Source organism: Microcaecilia unicolor, chromosome 4, assembly GCF_901765095.1.
Source record: "Microcaecilia unicolor chromosome 4, aMicUni1.1, whole genome shotgun sequence".
NCBI lineage: Eukaryota > Metazoa > Chordata > Amphibia > Gymnophiona > Siphonopidae > Microcaecilia > Microcaecilia unicolor.
This window is the reverse complement of record NC_044034.1, coordinates 170,647,866-170,669,949: the sequence shown is the minus strand read 5'-3', so window position 1 is coordinate 170,669,949 and position 22,084 is coordinate 170,647,866. Positions and strand designations below refer to the sequence as shown.

Here is a 22,084-nt window from a genome sequence, read left to right as displayed (position 1 = left end):
GGTGACAAGAAAGGTAAAATTATGTCTTACCTGATAATTTTCTTTCCTTTAACTGCAGCAGATGAATTCAGGATTCCTCCCTAGCTCAGCCGACTGTTTTTGTTTTCCGCGCGAAGTGGCTGATTTTCCTTTCCGGGTTCTTTTTTGCAGAGTTCAGACAGATAATGGGAACACGGAAAGGATTCCGATTGTGGATCAACTGGAAGTTGTTTCAAGGTTGTTGTTTGGTTCTCTGTTTTTAATAGTGAGGATGGTTTCTTGTTATTTGTTTCGTGTTCTTGCCTTGGTTACTGCTTGCGAATGACATGTTAACTGAGAAAGGGGCTGGCCGTCTGGCATCACTGCCTTCAGTTTGTTTATCTCTATCTCCACCTGCTAGTAGGCGGACTTAACCCACCAGTTCCTGGATTCATCTGCTGCGGTTAAAGGAAAGAAAATTATCAGGTAAGACATAATTTTACCTTACTTACCAAGTATTGATACAATTAATATTTTCTCATAGGAGGATAGAACTGCATATTTATGCTCTCTGTATCTATCACTCCAATATACTGAACTGAAACAGCTATTTTTATACACTTGTGTTTAACAATGATTCACCTGGCTTCAGCAAGCTATCTTACTCAGGATCATCTGGTCTTCTTTAAAAACTATCTGGTTTCCCTCACCTGCTAAACCACATTCTCATGTTTGTTTATGCTTCCTCCTTTCCCAGGCCTGTTTGCCCGTAAGGATATCATATTAGATCTTAAGTTCCTGGACCTCACGATTTATGACCTTTGCCCTTTGACTCTACTCCAGGGTGCATAACTGTGTTTATTTTGGCAGTGGTATCTCGCTAGTTGCTATGGCTACGGCACTGGGCGGTGGACATTGCATCGAAGCAGCATCTGGTTCACCTGCCGTTTTTAAAGGCAAGCTCCTTTTTGGAGAGGACTTGGAGAAGCTGGTGAAGAACCTGGGGGATTGTAAGACACCACACTTGCTGGCGGTCAAGCCACATCTTTCCGGGAAGGCTTGACAGTCCAAACCTTGGTTCAAGGAGAGTAGAAAATACCATCAGGGGAGAGTGGTTTTTCCCAGTGCTCATGGTATCAGCCTAAGCAGTCCTTTCGTTCAGACAGGCAGGCAGCAGGAGTCTCTTCCAGAGCCCCCTTGGCCCTAGAGCTTTGCAATGATGGTGTCTCGGCCTGCTGGTTTCCACATATAGGGAGACAGCTGTCTCTCTTTTACAGAGAGTGGGGCAAAGTCATATCAGGCCAGTGGATCTTGGAGCTTATTCGAGACGGGTACAAATTAGAGTTTGTATCTCCCTTTGCAGATTCTTTCTTGGTCTCCTAACAAGCAGCGATGCGGAACGTGTTGCTGCGGTTGCTACAATTGAGGACAATCATTCCATTTCCTCACCAAGAGAGAGGAACAGGTTGCTGTTCCATCTATATCATAGTTCCCAAAAAGGAAGGATCTTTCCGTCCGGTTCTGGACCTCAAAGAGGTCAACCGCTGCCTCAGGGTCCAGCATTTTTGCATGGAGACCAAGTATTCTGTAATCGCCACAGTACAACCGAGGGAGTTTCTCAGGGCTTTGGACCTCTCCAAGGCATACCTGCATATTCCCATTTGTTCAGATATATGAGCGACTTCTTCACTTTGCTGTGCAAGGGCTGCATTTTCAGTTCCGCGCTGTCCCGTTCGACCTGGTCACAGCTTCTCACACTTTCTTGAAGGTCATAGTGGTAGTGGTGGTGGCATTGCGGAGAGAGGGTATCAGGGTCCATCCTTACCTGGATGATTGACTCATCAGAGCACGGAGAGTGTCCAGGTGACGACCAGAGTCGTAGAACTCTTGCAGTCTCTAGGATGGGTTATCAATTTACAAAAGAGTTTGCTGCATCCTTCATAGTTGCTGGAAAACCTTGGAGTGTTGTTCAACACAGCGCAGGGCAAAGTGTTTTTGCCAGTCCATGGAGGGATAAGCTGCGGATGCAGATTGTGCAGTTGATGGGATCCCCTGCCCCCAGAGTCTGGGACTATGCACAGGTCCTAGGTTCAATGGCAGCGACGTTGGAGGTGGTGCTGTGGGCCAGGGCGCACATGAGACCCTTACAGCTTTCCCTGTTGAGCAGAATTATGACTTTACAGCTTTCCCAGTGTCCCAGAATTACAACCGCTGTCTCCAATGGGTGCTGGTGGCCAGAAACAGCTTAGCCTGGTGGATCCCAGCAATCTGATCCACAGGGTGCCATTGGCACCTCCCGATTGGTTGGTGGTGATCACAGAACGCCAACCTTACCGGCTAAATATTTTCACTTTCCAATGTGCAGTACTGCCTTTGGACTTTCACAGAATTCTTATTTTTCTAAATACGTTAACATTATTTAAGAATTCTGTTGCATTTTCTTACATTATTTGCACTTTTTTTCTTAAGTGTTTTTTTAAAGATGTAAGTAAACTTGTAAACTGACACTGAAATCAGTTTCTTTAGTTAGAAGGTTCAATAAGAAATGCTGCTTCTCTACACCTGCCAAAATGCAAATAACCATAATTCTTTTTTTCTTAGCTTTGGGATCCTATATGGAAGAAAAGTCTCTAGAAAGTCAGCAAGGCCAGCCCAAGGGTATCTGACACTCTAGGTGAACCTGCAACTTCCTCCATGCCCCCACCTCCGTCACCAGATGTCTCATAGCCCTGTAGTTCAGTATCTCCCCATCTCTAACCTCCACTCACCAGGTGGCCAGCATCTGACCTTTCCTTCTCCACTTCTTCCCCTTCTGAATCAACATCCCATGTCAAGCATCTCCACCCCTTCCCTCCCTGCTTCTGCTTGTGTTGCCCTACTTCCTCCCGGGCTTTAAAGATCGAGTGCAGTCCTGTCAGCCTCGGAGAGAAGTGTTTCATGGCAGTGCTGAGCACGTGCCTATGCTTACAGGGCCTGCTCAGTGCTTAGTCTTGCTTAACCCAGAAGAGGTAGGAGGATGGAACTAAGCAAGTGGAAGGCTTTGTCATGCACCAGAGCCATGCCCACCGTCCTACAGATTTTGCCACCCTCAGGGGTATCTCTTGATGGCTTGATTTCTGAGCACGTTGTCCAAGAGGTTTCTAAGCTCCAATCCTTCCTCTGCTTCACTGACCATATTTAACTCTGTTCCACCATAAAATGGACAAAAAAAACAATCAAATTTAAAAAGTACAAGTATTGCTTAATTCTGGAAGAATTTGCATTAAGAGACACTGCTTTGAAGTCCCAGTTCTAAATGTATTTCTTCTTGAAATTTAAACAATTATACCATAGAACCTGATGCTTACAGAGTTGTGAGGTCATGTTAGACTTTCTGGTTAACAAAATTGATACTACAGAGAAAGGTCACAGTATAGAATTTCCAGAATTCTGAAATGACTTAAATCTTAAGTATGTATTATATTTGTAGGTGTAAATGTAATATTAAGTATTTGGAAAGAGGAACAGAAAGAGAGAAGCTATAGTGAGGTACAATGAAACAAGGTCTTGTAAAACATTTTTGAGTTGAATCCTGGGCCAAGTATGAAAAATTTCAGTAGAGATGGAATTTTTTTTTAAAGCTAACTTCCTAGGCAAAGAATGTGAGAGAAGTCTGTCATAAAGCAATATTTTACCTCTTTTAAGGCAGGCAGTGAAAGTTTGAAGGTTTTCAATTCATAAAGCAAGATTTTATTATTAATTTCTAATTAGCATGTGAGATGTACTTTGTAAAAAAAAATGACTTTTTTTTAGTTCAGTACATGGTTATCATCAAAGCTGTTGCACAACTTCTCTTTCTCAGAATACCATGTAATTTCCACTTTCAAGAGGAATCCTCTCGAACAGGCCTTCAGACGGCCCAATGTAAATCTAACCTCCAATCACCTCTTATATCACTACTGGATTGCTGTAAGCCATAAGGCACCAGCATTCCTGTATGATATCTACCTCAGGATTACTGGAAGAAGCCCAAGGTAATGGTGACCTAGCTCTGTCTTTTCTGTTCCTCTGACATTCTAAAGAAATCCATCCCTCATCTAAACATGCATTTTAACAATGACTTAGCTTTGTCACATGTTACCATCTTCTAAGAAGGAAAAAAAAAACAGGGAATCATTGAGGTTTTTTTTCTTTTGTTTTGTTTTGTTTTTTGGATGGGGTGTTTTTTTTTAAAGTTGGGAGGGGTGGGCAGTATAATTTAAAAAAAAAAAAAAAACCCTGTAATGTTTCAAGCCAGTCAGTACTGGAGTTTTTATTGATGACTTGGGGTACTGTGACGTCAAGCCCTAATTGTGTTGAATTTGTTTGCATACATGACATTAAAATGCTTTTGACCCTTATTTTTCTACAGAATATTATGTAAATGTGTCCTTCAAGATGAATCCTTTAGAGCAGACACTCAGGCGCCCTAATGTTAATCTTCGTTCCAACCCCCTTTTGCATCATTACTGGACTGCTGTCAGCCATATAGTACCTGCATTGTTGTTTGATGCTTTTCTCAGGTTGACAGGTCAGAAACCCTGGTAAGAAGGTTGTGCTAATGAAAAAACGCAGGTGCTGGTAAAGTGGTGGTGGAAAAGACGCAGGCTTGATGGCATGGGCTTTAGCTTTTGTGTTTACTAACCAGATGTAACAACTGCTGATCTGAGCTATTTTATTTTTAAGTGGGGAAATATCAGAATGCATGCCAAAGTGAGATCAGAAGGCTCAACAAAAATGTAACCTACCATCTTTATTCAAGTAGTAAAACTACAGTGCAGCAGAGTTCAGTTTATCCTGGGGGGGGGGGGGGGGGGTTAACTGAAGAAATAAGGATACACTAACTGGCTTGTAATTGGACTTGAGATAAGTTGGATAATAGGAAAAGTCCAATATCTGTACAGCTGCAGGCTTAAGCTTTTAACTGGTGCAGTAAATGGAATTTATATGAGATGGTGTGGGTGCAAGAGAGGCTGAGATTGGTGTCACAAAGGCAAATCAGGCTGCTGATGTTGGTTGGTTAGGACTTATCTGGCCTTGGGATATCATCCACTGAAATGGTTAAGTAGTCATTTCAGATAATTGGTGGTCAGTTAGTATGTTGGTGTTGCACAGTACTTGGTACCACCCCTAATACCCACTCACAGGTAGCCCAGAGAAGTCTTTGGGGGTCTTGCCAAGCACTGCTCAGGCCCTGCCTATAACTATGTGTATACAGTTATTCTGACAATATTTACTATCTACTCTCTCTACATGTTATGAGTAGATAAATTTTTATTTTATTTTATTTTTTGTTACATTTGTACCCCGCGCTTTCCCACTCATGGCAGGCGATGGAGGGTTAAGTGACTTGCCCAGAGTCACAAGGAGCTGCCTGTGCCGGGAATCGAACTCAGTTCCTCAGTTCCCCAGGACCAAAGTCCACCACCCTAACCACTAGGCCACTCCTCCACTTAATTCAGACTATTGGTGTACATTAACTACAGCATGTCGGGGGATGTCTGACAATTGCACTTTCATCAGATAGAATAGTTGATGAAGCACACAATAGTAAAATGCCATTTGCTCATATAAATTTTGTTTTGGCAATCCCAACTTGAGGTGGAAAAAGAAATGGAAACAAAAAGCCACATGCAGAGTACTAGATAGTTTGTGTGAGTAGCAATATGATAAAGGATTTAATTGAATTGTCTGACTTCAATGATTCTTGATATCGGCACTGGAACTGTCTGGTTTACAGTTTGTATCCTGGTACCTGACATACTAGGTGCCATGCTGCAAACCACACAGATCCATAACACTGAGGGGCATTTTTTTAAAGCAATAAAGAGCCATCGATTTCTGCGTTCAAACCAAGACATCTAGTTTGGATTGCTGAACTCAAAAACTTATAAATGATGATGCCACTTGGGTAAACATATTTAGGTTTTAAGGGAATGACTTCTAGAAGGGAGTCCCAATCTACGTTCAGCTCTCAAATAGCATGTTTGAGCTATATGACTCAACAATTCTATAGGCTTACATAAATATTAACTACTATACTGAGCAACCTAATAATATGAGTCTTTACCATCTCATGTTTTTGTATCTTTATCTGTTAAATAATTTTACTAAAACCGTTCCCTTGGATATTTATTGGGCAACTAGCAACTGCCATCATTAGTCATAAAAACCTCCACCTTCTTTAATTTATTTTTACTTGATTTTCAATTTTTATTTCTTTGAATCTTTTAAATATTCCACTTTTACAAAGATGTTTCAGAATGGTGACTTAGCTGTGGTAGGCTATGCTCTACGGAGCTTTTCCGTTTCACTTTTCTGCTTCTTTAGGAGCCGCCTTTCTTATTATAACATCGCTAGTAGGAATAGCAGATAAATATGTGGTGATACAGCACAGGATGACACATTGTTTAGCGATATATTAAGAAAGGCAGCTCCCAAAGGCTGATTAACAATTTTTTTTTTCTGTCTACAGCTTACATTTGCTTTAGACAGTGGTGGTTTGAATTTGGTTCAGAAATGCATTTGGACAGAGGGGGGGGGGGGGGGGGGTTGGCTGGTGCTGGCAAAGGAAATGTTTGACCTGTTTACTGTTGGATCAGTTGAAAAGTGTCCAGTTTGTAAAACTGAGCCTGCAAAATTCTATTCAAGACTAGTTAGAAGTATCCAAAATGCATAAGCCTGGGTTTATGAACATCTGCTGCCAAAAATTTAAAATATAGTTATGAAAGATTTTCATTGATGCTTTATAAAGTGGTTATCAGTTACCAATCTACTCATCTACCCCTTTGACAGACTAAAACCTGAGGGGAAAAACATCAAACTGATTCCCATGTCATCAAGCCTGTGCCAGCTTTCTCTTTGGAAAAGGTGTTAAAATGTCACTTACTTAAAATGTTTGGTTATTAAATGTAACTTTTTAAATTATTTCCGTAGAATGGAGCATTTCAGTAATATCAGTATCTCCAGAAATAGTTTCTAATCTCTAACAGGAATTGGCTACAAAAACTTTTAGTCTAAGGTGGTGTTGCTTTTCCTTCTATTTTCTAAGTGAAATAAACATAGCACGGTTTCTTAAGACTTCTTGCTCAGCCACTTTTGAAAATTTGTTATTCTGGAATACACTATGACTGAAAATGCTCTAATATTTATTTCCTCACCATTTGGAAGCGGGTCTGTCACTTTCCACTGGGTTTGGGTCGCTGGTTCTTGCAACTCTAAATCTAATTGCCTTTTCTCATTTTCTTTTTTTTTTCTTTAAATAACACAAAACAAGTATAAAAGGCATGAACAATTTAGAAGTATACAGTAGGATTTTACTGCTTCAAAAGCATCGAATATGTTCATGAGTATAGAACTCTGTTCTTTTTCTGTTTTAAAACTTAGCTCTATCCATTTTAATTCTTTAGTAATCCTAGATTTTTTTGGAGGGAAGAGTTAGGTAGCTGTTATTATAGAAACATTAACGTCTTATTTAGATAAGGAATGCAAAGTAGAATGTGTGATTAAGTAATTCTTGTATTAGAACTGTAAGATGAGAAATTTACAGTTCTAGACCTCACATTCTGTGTTCACCGCTGAAATTGCCAAAATTGAACATTGCAATGAGGATACTAAAAACACTGGACCTCTTTTTATATTGAATAAAAACTGTTTTCATAAATTTATGTAAGGAGGAAAAACTTTATGATAAAATGAGAGCTGCAAAGACGGTGGATTTTTTAAATTACATTTGTACCCCGCGCTTTCCCATTCATAGCAGGCTCAATGCATCTTATATATTATATACAGGTACTTATTTGTACCTGGGGCAATGGAGGGTTAAGTGACTTGCCCAGAGTCACAAGGAGCTGCCTGTGCCTGCAGTGGGAATCGAATCCAGTTCCCCAGGACCAAGTCCACCACTCTAACCACTAAGCCACTCCTCTACTCTTTAAATGAGATTTATTTGCCCTCCTACAAAGAAATGTTAAGTTTTGGGCTTAACGTGCTAAAACCCAGGATTTTTAATATTGACAAGCCCAAAACTAACACTGCATCAAGAAGGGATATTCTCACTATTTTTTATTGCAGGTCATGCGTTGACATTCATATTAACATATGTGGTACCTGCTCCCAGTTAACAGAGAAGCACTTACCATCTCCTACTTAGGAGGCGCTAAGAGGTCCCACATGAACTCTGCTATTAGCCAGTTTGCCACCAGTAAGTGTAAAGTGTTAGCTGGCTAACACTTCCATACCTACTCTTCGCCAGTGCCACATCCCCTGACACACATTCAGTGAGGCACAGTTTAATGCATGGAAACAGGCAAAGTACTACAAAGCCCTTCAATGCAGTCGTGCAGTAGCTTGTTTCAGTGTGTTAACTGCTTAACACCCTTTAATAGAGGGGCCACTTAGATATTTAAAATATGAAGATTTTGTATTTGGAAAAAGTATTTCAGGGCAGTAAGATCTGCTGTTCAGTGGTGATGGTTTATGATATACCCTGTAGAGGCGGTTAATAAATCCCAATAAATAAAATAAATGTGGCTCGGTATAATGCAAGATCACTTATATTTATTTATTTTTGTTACATTTGTACCCCGCGCTTTCCTACTCATGGCAGGCTCAATGCGGCAGGCAATGGAGGGTTAAGTGACTTGCCCAGAGTCACAAGGAGCTGCCTGTGCCGGGAATCGAACTCAGTTCCTCAGTTCCCCAGAACCAAAGTCCACCACCCTAACCACTAGGCCACTCCTCCACTGATCAAGTGTTGGACCCCATTTTTTTTTTTTTGTTACTAAATATTAGACCTAGCCCCTGTACAACCCAGATTCAATCAGACATCTTGGATCTCAGCATTCATGTTATATGGGGACTACAGTGTATTTTATCACTTGAAAAATAGTTGAGCGTTGTTTAATGTACTGTGAAAAGATCCTTATCTTAAAAGTAGTAAACTTGCACCTAAGATTTATCTATTGCAAGTTTGCTGTAGTCACAAGAATCTTCCTGTAGAAGATCAAGTATCTCACTTGTGTAAATTATTTTTCAAAAAAACTGAAAAACAGGCTTGTAGCTTTCCAAAGTAAGAGCAGTCCTTGCCTGGAAGGTAATTTGCAGTACCATGAATCACAGGACTACATATTAAAATTATTGATTTTAAAAATAGCTACCAGTCTGTCAACCATGGGATACTTTTCTGTCTGGCTCAGCATGAAAAGAATCTCTCTCTCCTAAGATCAGCCGGGCACGTCCAAGTGACCTGAAATAGCCACTGTTGGAGACGTCACATTGGGTTCAGTGAATCTTTTGGTCTGACCTAGCTTAATCATGAAACTTAACTTCTCCCCTAAATGTAAGAACATAGAGTAAAATAACCCCACTTAGCAGTAGCCCACATTGATAACTTCGTGCTTAGTCTTCACTGTATTAAGAAAAACAAGTTTGGCCCCTTTGAATTCTAAGAACTGCACAGTATATAGAGAACTAGTTTCTTCTTCCTATATGTTCCTCCATAGCATGTTTATCATGAAGGCAAGTCTTTCAAACCACTTTCATTTTCTACAGAGAGGATGATTGTTTCCCTTATGCTGAAATGAAGATAGATGCTTGCATTTTCATTTTCCTAGGTCTGTAACCTTGTCTGCGATTTTTTTTTTTTTTTTTTTTTAAGGCGTAGTTTTACTTTGTAATTAGCATAGTACACCATAATATGTATTGTTTGAATATTTTTACTACTCTAATCATCTGTGGCCTATGTTCATCTTATCTAAGAGGTCTTTTACTAAGCCACAGTAGAAATCAGCCCGCGGTAAATACTGAGACCCCCATAGGAATATGAGTGTCTCGGTGTCTACCGCCAACTGATTTCTACCGTGAGCTAAAAATGTTACCAGGCCTAGTAAAACACCCCCTTACTGCCTTGAGTGGACTTCTTAAAAAATGCAGTAAATAAATCCTAAAATATAAAACCCCCCCACAATTTCTGTCCTTTACTGCAGTACAGTTAAATTTAAGATTTGTCCCATAAGTTCGTATAATAGTAGCCAAAAACTAATATTATCCCTATTTACTGATACTAAAAATGTTTCGCCCATTATGTTTATTTTGAGGGGGAGGGCCTATTCATTCATTGAGAGTGGTATATTTAATTTTTATTGGCATGTGTCAGCACTTGTCGGCACGCCTCCGCCAGTCGCTCCTGTCTGTGCTGTACTCTACTGGATCCGCACCTGTCCGTGCTGTTTGAACATCCCTCCGTGCAGTCCGTTATGAATTCCACACTGTCAGCACACCTCCGCCAGTAGCTTCCATTTGTGCTGTACGCTACTGGATCCACACCTGTCTGTGCTGTTTGAACAGCCGTCCGTGCTGTCTGTCCCGAATTCCATATCCATCTGTGCTGTTCACCGACCTTACCACACCGATACACCTCCGGTATCTGCCTCCTGGGGAAAACAGCCGACCTTGTCCTGACAGTTAGTCCAAAGTTCCCAGGAGCAGTTACAGCATACTTCAAAACAAACTGTTCGGGCTGCACTTCTCTCCCTCAGTAAGGGTAAATACAAAAGAAATCCATTACTTCCTCCTGGGCCTCGGGCTACCTTTCAACCTCACAGTTCCCGAAGCCTGGGCCCCTGGGATTGTTCAGTTTAAAACACTGTCCCCCGGGATCCTTGATTAAAGCTTCAGTTCAAAGTGCTTAGTCTTCACCCACCCTAGGTTAACCCCCAAAATTGGTAAGCGGTTTTGAACACAAAAAATATAGGGACAGGCTTAGGAACCTCCACATGTATATGCTGGGAGAGAGGAGATATTGATGGAGACGTTTAAATATCTCAAGGGTATTAATGTTCAGGAAGTGAGCCTTTTTCAACTGAAGGAAAACTCTGGAACGAGGGGGCATACAATGAAGTTAAGAGGGAATAGGCTTAGGAAAAATCTAAGAAAGTATTATTTCACGGAAAGGGTGGTGAAAGCGTGGCATGACCTCCTAGTGGAGGGCATGGAGTTGAGAACTGTGTCAGAGTTTAAGAAAGCATGGGATAAGCACATGGGATTCCTTAGGAAAAGGAAGAGTTAGGGGTTACAGAGGTGTTCTGACCTGGTTTTACAGCCTGCCTTACTGATATAGACTACTCAATAATTACTGTGGATTCTTTTGGATTCGTATTAGGTAAATGAGACTTTTATTAGAGGTTCATTATTGTGTAAGATACACAATGATTAAGCTATATAACTGAAAAGAAACAGGAGCAGGTTTGGGAACCACTGGTCTAGGGGGCATTTGGTTGTGTCCAAGTCCCCCCCCCCCCCCTTTTTTTTCCTGTCACTCTCCTTCCCTACAGGGGTTCTTGGGGTTCAGGTGCCTTAGTTAAGTAACAAGTTCAGTAAGAAGATAAGAACATAAGAATACCCAGACTGGGTCAGACCAGTGGTCCATCTAGCCCAGTATCCTGCTTCCAACAGTGGCCAATGCAGATCACACATACCTGGCAGAAACTCAGATAGTATCAACATTCCATGGGTGCTCTCCATTGCTTATGGATTGATCCAGAGAGCAATTCTCAAAGTTTCTGAGTCCACCACCACCTTTTGTTTCTCCAAGGATTTCAGGCTTGACCTGCAGAAACAGCAGGCACACATTTTCTTTACTTTTTATTATGGTGTGAATGAGTTGTATGTTATTTTAATTGGTGAAAATCTAATTTCAAGCGGCTTTCCTTATTCATGGTTCAGGCAAGGGCTGTAATGAATATTCAGATTCAATTCTGTTCAGCCCCAAATAGTTCTCTGAATACGTTATTCATATTCGGCCAAATAGTGTTTTAAATTTGAATACAAGGAAGTTCGGAGGGGGAGGTGGAGTCAAGATGGCGGCCCGTGCTTGAGGTGTTGCGGATCGTCTGCTGTTCTCTTTCGATTTTCTGGAGAGAATTTAGCCTAATGCCGCATACAAAGAGAAAGGGGGTGGTAAAGGGCTTACCGCAGCCAGCCCTCGTTCCTACCCCCACTCAGCAAACCCTCCTGCGATTTCTTTCGAGCACCCCAGCTGAAACCGGTGAGAGGGATCCCGTGATTGGAGCGACCGGAGGAGCGGCGTTTCCACTAGGGACTGAAACATCCTTGTCCCCACCGGAACTTAATCCGCCACTTTGCCCTGCAATCCTTCGGGCTGGCGATGGGGACTCAACGGAATCGGAAGGCGGTGACCGGAGGGCCTCAGACGACGGTGCCAAGCCCCAGGAATCAGTGGAGACTAACTTGGAGCTCACTGCTCCCCAAGCGGTAACTTCTCAAACTATCTGGGCAGCCATTCAAAATCTAACTAAAGCAGTTACTAAAACATCCCAAGATACAGCTTTAATGGTGAATAAAATAGACTCTTTAACTCAAGCTCTTGAGACTATCAAACGGGTTCAAAACTCAGACGCAAATGGAAATTAAATCTCTCAAAAAGGTTACAGAAACATTGATAGTTGATAAAATTAAAATGGCTTCAAAATTGGAACAGATAGAGAATCATAACAGATGTTTAAATTTGAGGATATTAAATTTTCCAACAGCTATTGGGATCTCACCATTGGATTTTTTTTTTTTTTATGTTTCAATAATTTTTATTGATGAACATCAAAAAGATCCAATACAATATGATAGGGAACATTTAAATACCAATCTCAAGAAACAAAAAATTGTTTTTTACCACATTTGTTCCTACAGCCATTGTCATCAATTCGTTTTTCAATTTTATATCCCCCCTCCCCCTTCTTCTATTATAGCACTAAACAACAACCAAGAGAGCAGATCCCAAGGAGCCTGTGTTCTGATGGCCCCCCGGGATCCCCCCCCCCCCCAGGTCCACATTTTATCACCTATTCCCACCCCTCTACCCTCCCCTTCCCTTCCAAGGCTCTAGATATAGGTCAATGGGACAACGTCCTGGGTTATTCTATCAGTCAAATGTTCAAAAGGGAGCTTTTCGCTCTTGGGGGCAAAGAGTCCAAAAACGGGCCCCATCTCAAACAAAATTTATCAAACTCACACCTGTCTCCTTCTTTTATCATCATACGCTCAGTTCGCAGTAGTTGTACCATCCGTACTCGCCAGCTTTGAAGAGATGGGCCTTCCGGTGATAACCAAGCTGCTAGAATGGACTTTTTTGCAATCAGAGTAGCTCGCCGGACAAAGTTTATAAGACCTTTCGGCCTTGGAGCTCTTAAGCAGGGACTCCCAAACAGCAGGAGTGGCGAACCAGACCACTTAGTTCTCCACAAAGCGGAAACCTTTAAAAGTAGAGTAGACCAAAAGTTCTGAATTTTTGGGCAGGCCCAATACATATGTCCCAAGGTTGCCCCTTCAGCGTAGCACTTGGGGCACATCCCATCTGGAGAGGCCCCTGCATAGAATGCTCGCCGGGGTGGCATATGCATCCGAAAAGCAAAGTGATACTGTAGCTCCCAATGTCCGCTAGGGGAGACGCTCTATGCAGTGTTAACACATGTTCTTTAAGGCAAAACCCGATGAAACTTCTACTAGCAGGTCACTGCTCCAAGCCTCCGCGTATTGCCAAAATCCGGTTCGCAATTGTATCTTTAATATGTCAGAGATGGAATCTCAATGGAACTTTTTGTTGCGATCCCAAGGCAAACGCCACTGGCAATTCCTCTTGCACATCTTCCGCTAAAGATTCCCAAGGTAGGCTCCTCGTGTAATGTAGTAACTGCCAGTAATGAAAGTAGTCTTTAGGGTGAAATAGACCTCTTTTTTGTAATTCCTGAAACGATTGCAGCTGTCCCTCCCGGGTTAAAATCTGTTGCAGGTAAATTATGCCCCGCTCTCTCCATTGTTTGAAGACATTATACATCATTCCGGGGGGGAATTCAGGGTTCCCCACACAATGGTAACATCGGGGTGACCTTTGTCGAAAAGTGATGTAATCTGCAGATCCAGTTCCATGCCTTCTGCGCCTGTGGCAGGATATTAGAAATGTTCAACAGTGAAGAGGCCCCCCCCACTCCCATGGAGATAACTACTGAAATGAATAGGTTCAAATAGGCTCAATTCCATGGCAGTGGCTGAAAAGTCTGTAGAGTTACGGAACCAATCTGTTACATGTCTCATAGCATTTGCAACCGCCAGGTGTCGCCACACTCTGTAAGCCCAACCCTCATACTCTTTTGGAACATACATTTGTCTAAAGGGAACCTAGGTTTCCTTCCCCGCCACAAGAATTCCTTAACATTCCATTCAATCGTCTTTCATCCCTATTAGTGAAGTGTAGAGGTAGGGTTTGGACATATATGACCAGCAGGGGATAACCATCATGTTGTAAAGCGCGACACGTCCCAAAGGGAGATAGGAAGACCCCGCCACTGCTCCAGTTTTTACCGTGTCCCTCAGCAACTTTTGAATGTTCACCTCATACAGACTGCTTAATGTCCTAGGAATTAATATACCTAAATACTTCATCTCCGTCCCCGCCTTCTGCAGTGAAAAATCCTTTGGGCCGGGGGCCATCTAAATGATCATGTAATCTCATCAATTGCGATTTTTCCCTATTGATTTGAACCCTGATATAACACTAAATCGTTCTATCTTCCTCCAAAAGGGCTGGTAAGGCCACACTCGGGGATGTGGATATGATCAACAAATCATCTGCAAAGGCAAATGTCTTTACCCGGTCTCCCCCCCACTGACACCCTGCCACCCCTTCTCTCCGCTGGATACTTCTAATCAATGGCTCAATGGAAAGCACAAAGAGAGTGGGGACAGGGGGCATCCCTGCCTGTCCCTCTCTCTATATTTATTTGCTGGGTTCTGCCTCCCATTAATCAGCAACGGCTGCTTTAGGTTAGAATATAATGATCTGATAGCCCCAAATGCCCAGCCTCTCACGCCTACAAATTGTAGTACCTCAAACATATAATCCCAACCCACCTTATCAAATGCTTTTTCAGCGTCCAGGCTGACCAACATCGTTTCACAGCCTGAACGCTGGGTCTGAGCTAGGGCTAATAACAATCGCTGCACATTGGTTCCTGAATGTCTGTTATGGACAAATCCCACCTGTTCTTGACCAATAAGCCTAGGTAGATATTCCTGCAATCTATTAGCCAACAACTTTGCAAGGATTTTTACATCTACGTTAATTAGTGAGATCGGTCTGTAAGAGCCAGCTTGATTTTCAGGTTTCCCTGGCTTAAGCAATAATGTTATTAATGCTTCATAAGCATAAGCTGGAAATTGTCCCTGAGTCACCACCTCTTCCAGGTATGAATGCAGGGGACCCACCAAGTGCGGACTTAAAATTTTATAAAATTCGCTAGAGAACCCGTCTGGGCCTGGAGCTGAGTTTCAGGGGAGTGCCCGAATGATTCCCTGCAGCTCCTTTCCTGTGATAGGGCTATTTAGTTCCTCCACTTCCAATGCCGTCAATTCTGGCATCCCAGCTTCTCTCAAATAATCTGCTATGGTTGCTAAGGATGGGGGGGATTGCTTTTATACAAATCACTGTAAAATTTTTGAAACACCTGTTGCACTCCCTCCCTCCCGTTCTGGATGTGCCCTGCCCGATCTTTCACCGCCACTATCACTCTCGGTCCACCCCAGGACTTAACCACCCTTGCTAACATTGCTCCTGACTTATTCCCGTATCTCTGGAGGCGGAACTTCCTAGTCACTAAAGCTCTAGAGGCTCTTTCATGTAATAGAGAGTTTAAAGATATTTGGGCTATTTTCATCTGTTCCCGGTTATGATTCGTTGGGGTCGCAGCAAACCGGCGTCTAGCTCTCCCCAAGTTGCGTTCTAGATTAAAGATCGCCCCCTGTAATTCTACGTTCACGTTTTACCGTGAAATGCAATCACTGCGCCCCGTATGACCGCTTTCGCTGCCTGCCAGAACAATATGGGGTCCATCCTTGTGTCTGAAAAATACAGAAGAAACCTGTCTTCGCAAAAAAAACAACAATAATCCAAAACAGCGAAGATGACACAAAAGATCAAAAGGATGAAAAAAATGGGGAAAAGGGAGAAAAATGAAGAGCAACAAAAAAAATGTGAAAGGCAGGAAAATAAAAAACAAAAACAAAAAATGAAGATATAACGAAAATTAAAAAACAAAAAAAGGGGGACGACACAAGTAAGATAAAAAATGGTTATATATTTATTGAGGTGATATGACTCGACACAATAAGGTTTAATTCAATGATTGCCAGTGAACGCCAGTAGCTTTGGTACTTTGTTCAACGAGATATAGTTACAATTTTCGAACCAGTATTCTCTATAACGATTATCGCTACATCACGCACACAGCCTTTTTAAAGGCAGAGTGTTCATTGAATTAAACCTTATTGAATATTCTATAAGAACTTATTTTGTCAGAGAATACATATATGGTGGCAACAGACTCCTGACGCAGGCCGTTGGGCCGAAACACAGCTGTGTCGAGTCATATCACCTCAAATAATATATAACCATTTTTTATCTTACTTGTGTCGTCCCCCTTTTTTGTTTTTTAATTTTCGTTATATCTTCATTTTTTGTTTTGTTTTTTATTTCCTGCCTTTCACATTTTTTTTGTTGCTCTTCATTTTTCTCCCTTTTCCCCATTTTTTTCATCCTTTTGATCTTTTGTGTCATCTTCGCTGTTTTGGATTATTGTCATCCTTGTGTCTTCCATTAAATCGTAAGTATTCCCCCCAACTCTCTAACAAATGCTGTTTAAACGCTGGGTCATTAGCCAAATATGAGGGAAACCTCCACCCTCTTCCCCCAATCCCTGGGTCTCGGTCTTCTAAATCTAGCCAAACCATAGAGTGGTCTGAAATTTCCTCCGGGCCAATCTCCACTGCACTCATGTATGGGAAAACCCTTCGGTCTACCAAAATATAGTCCAATCGGGAGAGTGTCCCATGTGCCCTCGAGAGGTGGGTATAATCCCGTTCCCCTGGATGTAAGACACGCCAAGAATCCACCACTTCAAGAGCCTGCATAAATTGAGATAAAATCCTTGATTCTGGGCCCCTCCGGGTCGCCCTCCCAGAGGCGGAGCTATCTAATGTGGGATCGGCTACTAAGTTAAAGTCTCCCATTATAAGCAGTGGCAATGAATCTATGTGGAATACACATCTGAGCAAATGATCATAGAAGGGTCTCCCATGTTGGTTTGGGGCGTATAGCGCTACTACCAATATTCAATATGGGTGGAGCCAGAGACGTACCACCACATACCTCCCCTCAGGGTCACTACCCACCAATTGTGCCTTAGCCTCTGCCCCCCTTCGAATTAGGATTGCTACCCCATTACGCCTGCCCTCAGCCTCCGCCCCGAATACCTCTCCTACCCAAGCACGCTTCAACTTTTGTAATTCCTCCTGTGACAATCTCGTCTCCTGAATGCAAGCCACATCGACACGGTGGTCTTTTAAAGCCTGTAGGATCTTAGTCCTCTTGATTGGAGATGTTATGCCCCCTACATTCCAAGTTATAAATCTAGTCCGGGCGCCCCCCCCCCCCCCCCCCCCCCGTTACAAATGGAGTGATTTCCATAAGTATAATACATAGTAACATACGGGTAACCCAGGCGCCCAGCTCCGCCTAAGTCTCCCTCTGTCTTAACCCTTAACCCTACGGCGTATCCCTGACCTTCAACCCTCTGGAATTCTGTAATCCTCCCCTTCCCCCCTCTTCCTCCCTCCCATAAACCCTCCCCCTCTCCCCAATTCCCCCCCCCCCCCCCCAACTACCATGCCCTCTTCTTTCGCAACATCTACTAGAAGAGCGCCGGTCTGTCAATGGCAGGGGTCCCCTTCCCCGTCCCCTCACTCATTCCTTTGTCATCCATTCCTCTTTCCTTACATTAAGTTACAACTTATGCATAACATACAACAGCCCCCACCCAAACAAACTGTTTTAAATGACAGTATAACATAACAGGTGTCAACTGGGTGCATCATTTACCAACAGCCCATGTGCGATTTGTGCCTATTAACGGGCTCCCCCTTGGCCCTCTTCCTGTAAGTTCCATCAGCCATTTTGTCCAGGGGGAGAGGGAGAATTCTCCCGCAGTAGGCCCTGAGCCTCTTCTGGCGAGTAGTACATCTTCCAGCCTCCTCTTCCAGCACTTTAAGCTGGGCTGGGTATAGTAACATAAATCTTTGATTTTTCACTGCCAAATGGCGGCACACTGGACCAAACGCCCTCCTACGCTCCTGCAGGGCCACGGAGTAATCCTGAAATATTTTTACAGCTGCTCCATCAAACGACAATGAGTCCCATTTGGAACGGGCCCCTCTCAAGATTTCCTCCTTGTGCAGGAAGTTATGTACCTTAATTATGACCACTCTCGGCCTGTTGCCTCCTCCGGTTTTCCTACCCAGGCGATGCGCTCTCTCCAGGCACAGCGGGCCAGCGCTGTCCGAGAGCGCGAACTCGGATTTCAGCCAATTCTCCAACTGGGTAGGTAGGGCACGATCAGACACCGATTCCGGAATCCTGATCAGACGGAGGTTAGACCTCCGAGATCTATTTTCTAGGTCGTCCAAATGTTTTGCTTGAGTTCGCAACAGTTTCTGTAAGTCTTGGACAGCAGTTTCCCTGTCCCTGCTCGAGTCCTCCAACCCAGACACTCGTACTTCAAGTTCCCCCGTTCTTCTAGTTGTTTCTCCTAACAGCGACTCCACACCTGCTGTTTGTTCCGATAGCTTTGTTAGCTCTGGCTGTAAAGCCGCTTTCACCGCTTCTGTAATTTGCTGTACTTGTAGCGGGTGGAATCGCGGAGGGGAGTCCGAGATCGGGTCGGGCGCCATCTTGGCATCCCTCGATCCACGCTGTTTCTCGGCGCTTTTTTTCCCCTGATTTCAGCGCTGACACCCGAGTCTCCTTTGTAACAAAAGAATCCATTGATAGGCAGTAGATGTGCATTCAATTTCGGAATGTTTCATGCAATTTTCACTCGTTATTCGGGGAATGAATGAAGGGGAGCCCCGGAGAGAAGAAAGACGCGACTTCCTTCCTCAAACCATCACGTGACCTCTCACCATTGGATTTTTAAGAATACCTGAGTGAAGTATTGGCATATCCTCAATCAGCAATACCACCGATTATAAAATTTATTACCTCTCTGAACCAAGCAATCCAGGTGAACCCATAGAAAATAACCAAATTTCAGAGCTGAATCTTCAAGATATCTCGGCATTACTGGAGGACTCCCTATCAGAGGTTTCTACTCGAAGGACACTTTTGATATCTTTTGTCTTTGAGCAAGACTTAAATGCATTGATGATACTTTATTTTAAAATTCTCAAAAGTTATTCTGTGGACAAAAGATATGGATTTCCCTGACGTGACAAGCGCTACACAGGATCGTAGAAAAGTTTTCTTGCTTATAGAGAAGAGTTAATCTATGGGAGCAATTTTTTGTTGGCATACCCCTGTAAATGCAGCATAAAATATTTGGGGAATAAATATGTGTTTTACGAACCAGATCAGCTTAGTGTTTATAGAAAGTAAAAAGCTGTCTAGATAGTGTGTGTAAAGGAATTAAGGAAAAAGGAAGAGTACGCTGGGTTTTATGGACCAGGCCATATACTTTGATTTAGAATGCCTAATTTGATCTTCTCATCTACTTTCTCCACCCCCCATCTTAGTTTGCAGGTGGTCTAAGAAAGCAATATTTTTTTTCTTCTTATTACATAAATTTTTTATTTGCTTAATAGAGATTAAATACCAAATAATCAGAAATATTTCAATTTAAATGTAATCTCTGTAATTCCTGCTGTATTGCCATTTATGAGTATGTCTTGTAAATTTGAAAACTAATAAGAATAATTAAAACTAAATTTGAATACAAACAATCCGGGCTCTACTATGCTAAATCCTACTGAAATAAACACTTGATCTCTGATTTCATGTTGCTTCTCTTATTATTTGCTAAAGCGCAATGCCCATTATTCGTATTCTGTATTCATATTTGGCTAAATAATATTTTCATTATTCATATTCATCCAAATAGTAAAAACATGATGTCAGTACAGCTCTAGTTCAGGCAGCTATTTCTTCTTTCTTGAATGCTGACTGTTCTGTGCCGATCTGTCTGTTCTTACCTTCAGACGTCTGAATCTTATTAAGTGACTTTTTGGGTTTGAGCTTTCAGGGCTCTTTTGTGGAAACTTAGCAGTGATTGCTTGTGGGGTCAAGGATGAGATCAAGACACTTTTTTGGTTCTTGCGGGGACCAAATAGGGAGGAGGGGAGAAGCATTGGCTCTACTTGCAGAAGCATGATTTCCCAGCATAGAAAGCAACATTTTTTTTTCTTTTTGAACAGAACAGTGTTTTATCAGTTCTGTTACTAAAGCTTTTATTTGTTGGATGTGCACTAGCGGTAATGTCATTTTTTGGTTTCTCCCTTCTTAATTTTTCTCTCACAGAATTCAAGTCCACTATTTTATTCACTGCTTGCTTAGTGACTCATGTGAATATCTAGAGTCCTGGATTTTTACTATATCCTTCTGTCATGTGGAAGCTCCTGTATGTCAAGTCTGCTCGGCCTGGACTTATCTCTTCTGGGATGTTGGTTCTTTCAGGGAACATCCCGTCCTTATTGCAGCGCACTCCCTCAAAACAAGAGCCTATCTCTCTGAGGATGGAGTTCCCAGGTTAGCCTCTGATGTGAAATAGATTTAGAAGCTATGGCATGCATTAGGCTATTCACCACATCCTCTCCTCGCTAGAGGATTCGAGAGGTAGCTCTAGTTAGTGCTACACATTCACCGATCACTGCTAGAAGATCCTGGTATCTTCTAGGATTCTTATTCCTGTATTTCTAATATATTTTTATGATAGAATTGTATCCCTAAGTCTAAAGTCTCTTAGTTCATATACAGAGGCTGTACTTTTTTTCTAAGAGACATTTTCAATTCTGCAGTTTCATGTACTACAGCTCATCTCTGAATGAGTTATTGGGCAGAATGTTCTCCTTCTCCACTTTAGTTTTAGAAAGGGTGTCTTGAGCTGTATGAACATTAAGTTCATCTCAATCTCTCCTAAAAAGGGGGACTGTGGTCTCCAGAGCTGTTTTCATTGGTTCTTTGTAAACCATCCTGGTTTCATTATCGTTTCCAGGAACAGTGAGGTGGTACAGAACCTCCAGCAGTGCAGCAATTTGACATTTTTTTTTTTGGGGGGGGGGGGGGTATTGAAGAATTTCTGAGTCACACTGACCTCCAATTTTCTTCCTCTCTTCTATCCCCATCTGCTTGCAGAAATCTATTGTGCCATTTTCTGTCACATTTCTATGAGATATATTCTGTACTCACTTCTTCAGCACATGCTAGTTCAGGGATTGTGCTGTTTTATTTATTTATTTATTTATTTATTTTTTGCCAATGCATCATCTTCTCTTTAGAATCACTTGGTCTGCCTATTTCCCATTTCAAAGCAGTTGGAAGAGGATAACATAGGGATTCCTATAGACAAGTATGGGTAGAAGATTCTATTCTGTTGAGCCAGTGTCTGTCTGTCTGTATCTGGACCTCCAATGGTTCCCGAGCAGTCAGCTGCAGAAGCTGGAGGTTAATTTTCCAACGAAGGCTTATCTTCATTTGTTTCCTCCTCCTTCCCTTGCAGGAGGATGCGAGTAGATTGAATATAGTAGAAACCTTATTTCTAAAGCAGGTTTCGCTCCTGTATCTGTCTCCTTTATTGCTGCTGGGGTTTGCTTCTTGCAGACCTTTATTCTATAGTCCTTTTCTATAGGGAATCAAAACCATTGGCAACAGGCACAGTAGAGTGCATCAGCCTCATTAATGGTCCTTGACCTCAAACTATGTACACCCTGGGGCACTCCTCAAATAGACATGTATTCCAGCAGCAAAAATGCAAAGCAGCTCGTTTTAGTTTTTGATGTAGCTATAGACTGCACAAATTGCTGATGAGGACTAGTGCAAGGATTCTCAAAACCCTGTACTGGCCTTGATAAAACTGTTTTCCTTCTCTTTGGCAGGGACATGTCTTTCTTCTATGTTTGTGCAGCGCTGCGTATGCTTGTAGCGCTATAGAATGCTAAATAGTAGTATAGTAAGTAGTCCTAAGCATCTCCATCTTTCCAGTCCTCATACAAGATA

At 42.3% G+C, this 22,084-nt stretch overlaps 1 protein-coding gene and 1 long non-coding RNA gene across 5 annotated transcripts in view; one reads left to right on the top strand and one right to left on the bottom strand.

The window, feature by feature from the left end:
- Window positions 1–22,084, top strand: part of FAR1 (fatty acyl-CoA reductase 1) — a 175,196-nt gene that overhangs the window by 137,809 nt on the left and 15,303 nt on the right. For 2 of the 4 annotated variants that reach the window (XM_030200956.1, XM_030200954.1), the window contains exon 9: window positions 4,349–4,520. In XM_030200956.1, coding sequence (XP_030056816.1) covers window positions 4,349–4,520 — 172 coding nt within the window. Of the gene's footprint in view, window positions 1–3,799; window positions 3,972–4,348; window positions 4,521–22,084 lie in introns of all 4 variants that reach the window. The other 2 variants (XM_030200957.1, XM_030200955.1) reach the window with 1 other exon arrangement.
- On the bottom strand, window positions 503–21,113 carry LOC115468866. Its single transcript, XR_003941927.1, has 3 exons — window positions 19,797–21,113; window positions 7,539–7,541; window positions 503–512 (listed from the first exon to the last, which is right to left on the bottom strand). It is a non-coding gene; the product is annotated as an uncharacterized LOC115468866 (long non-coding RNA).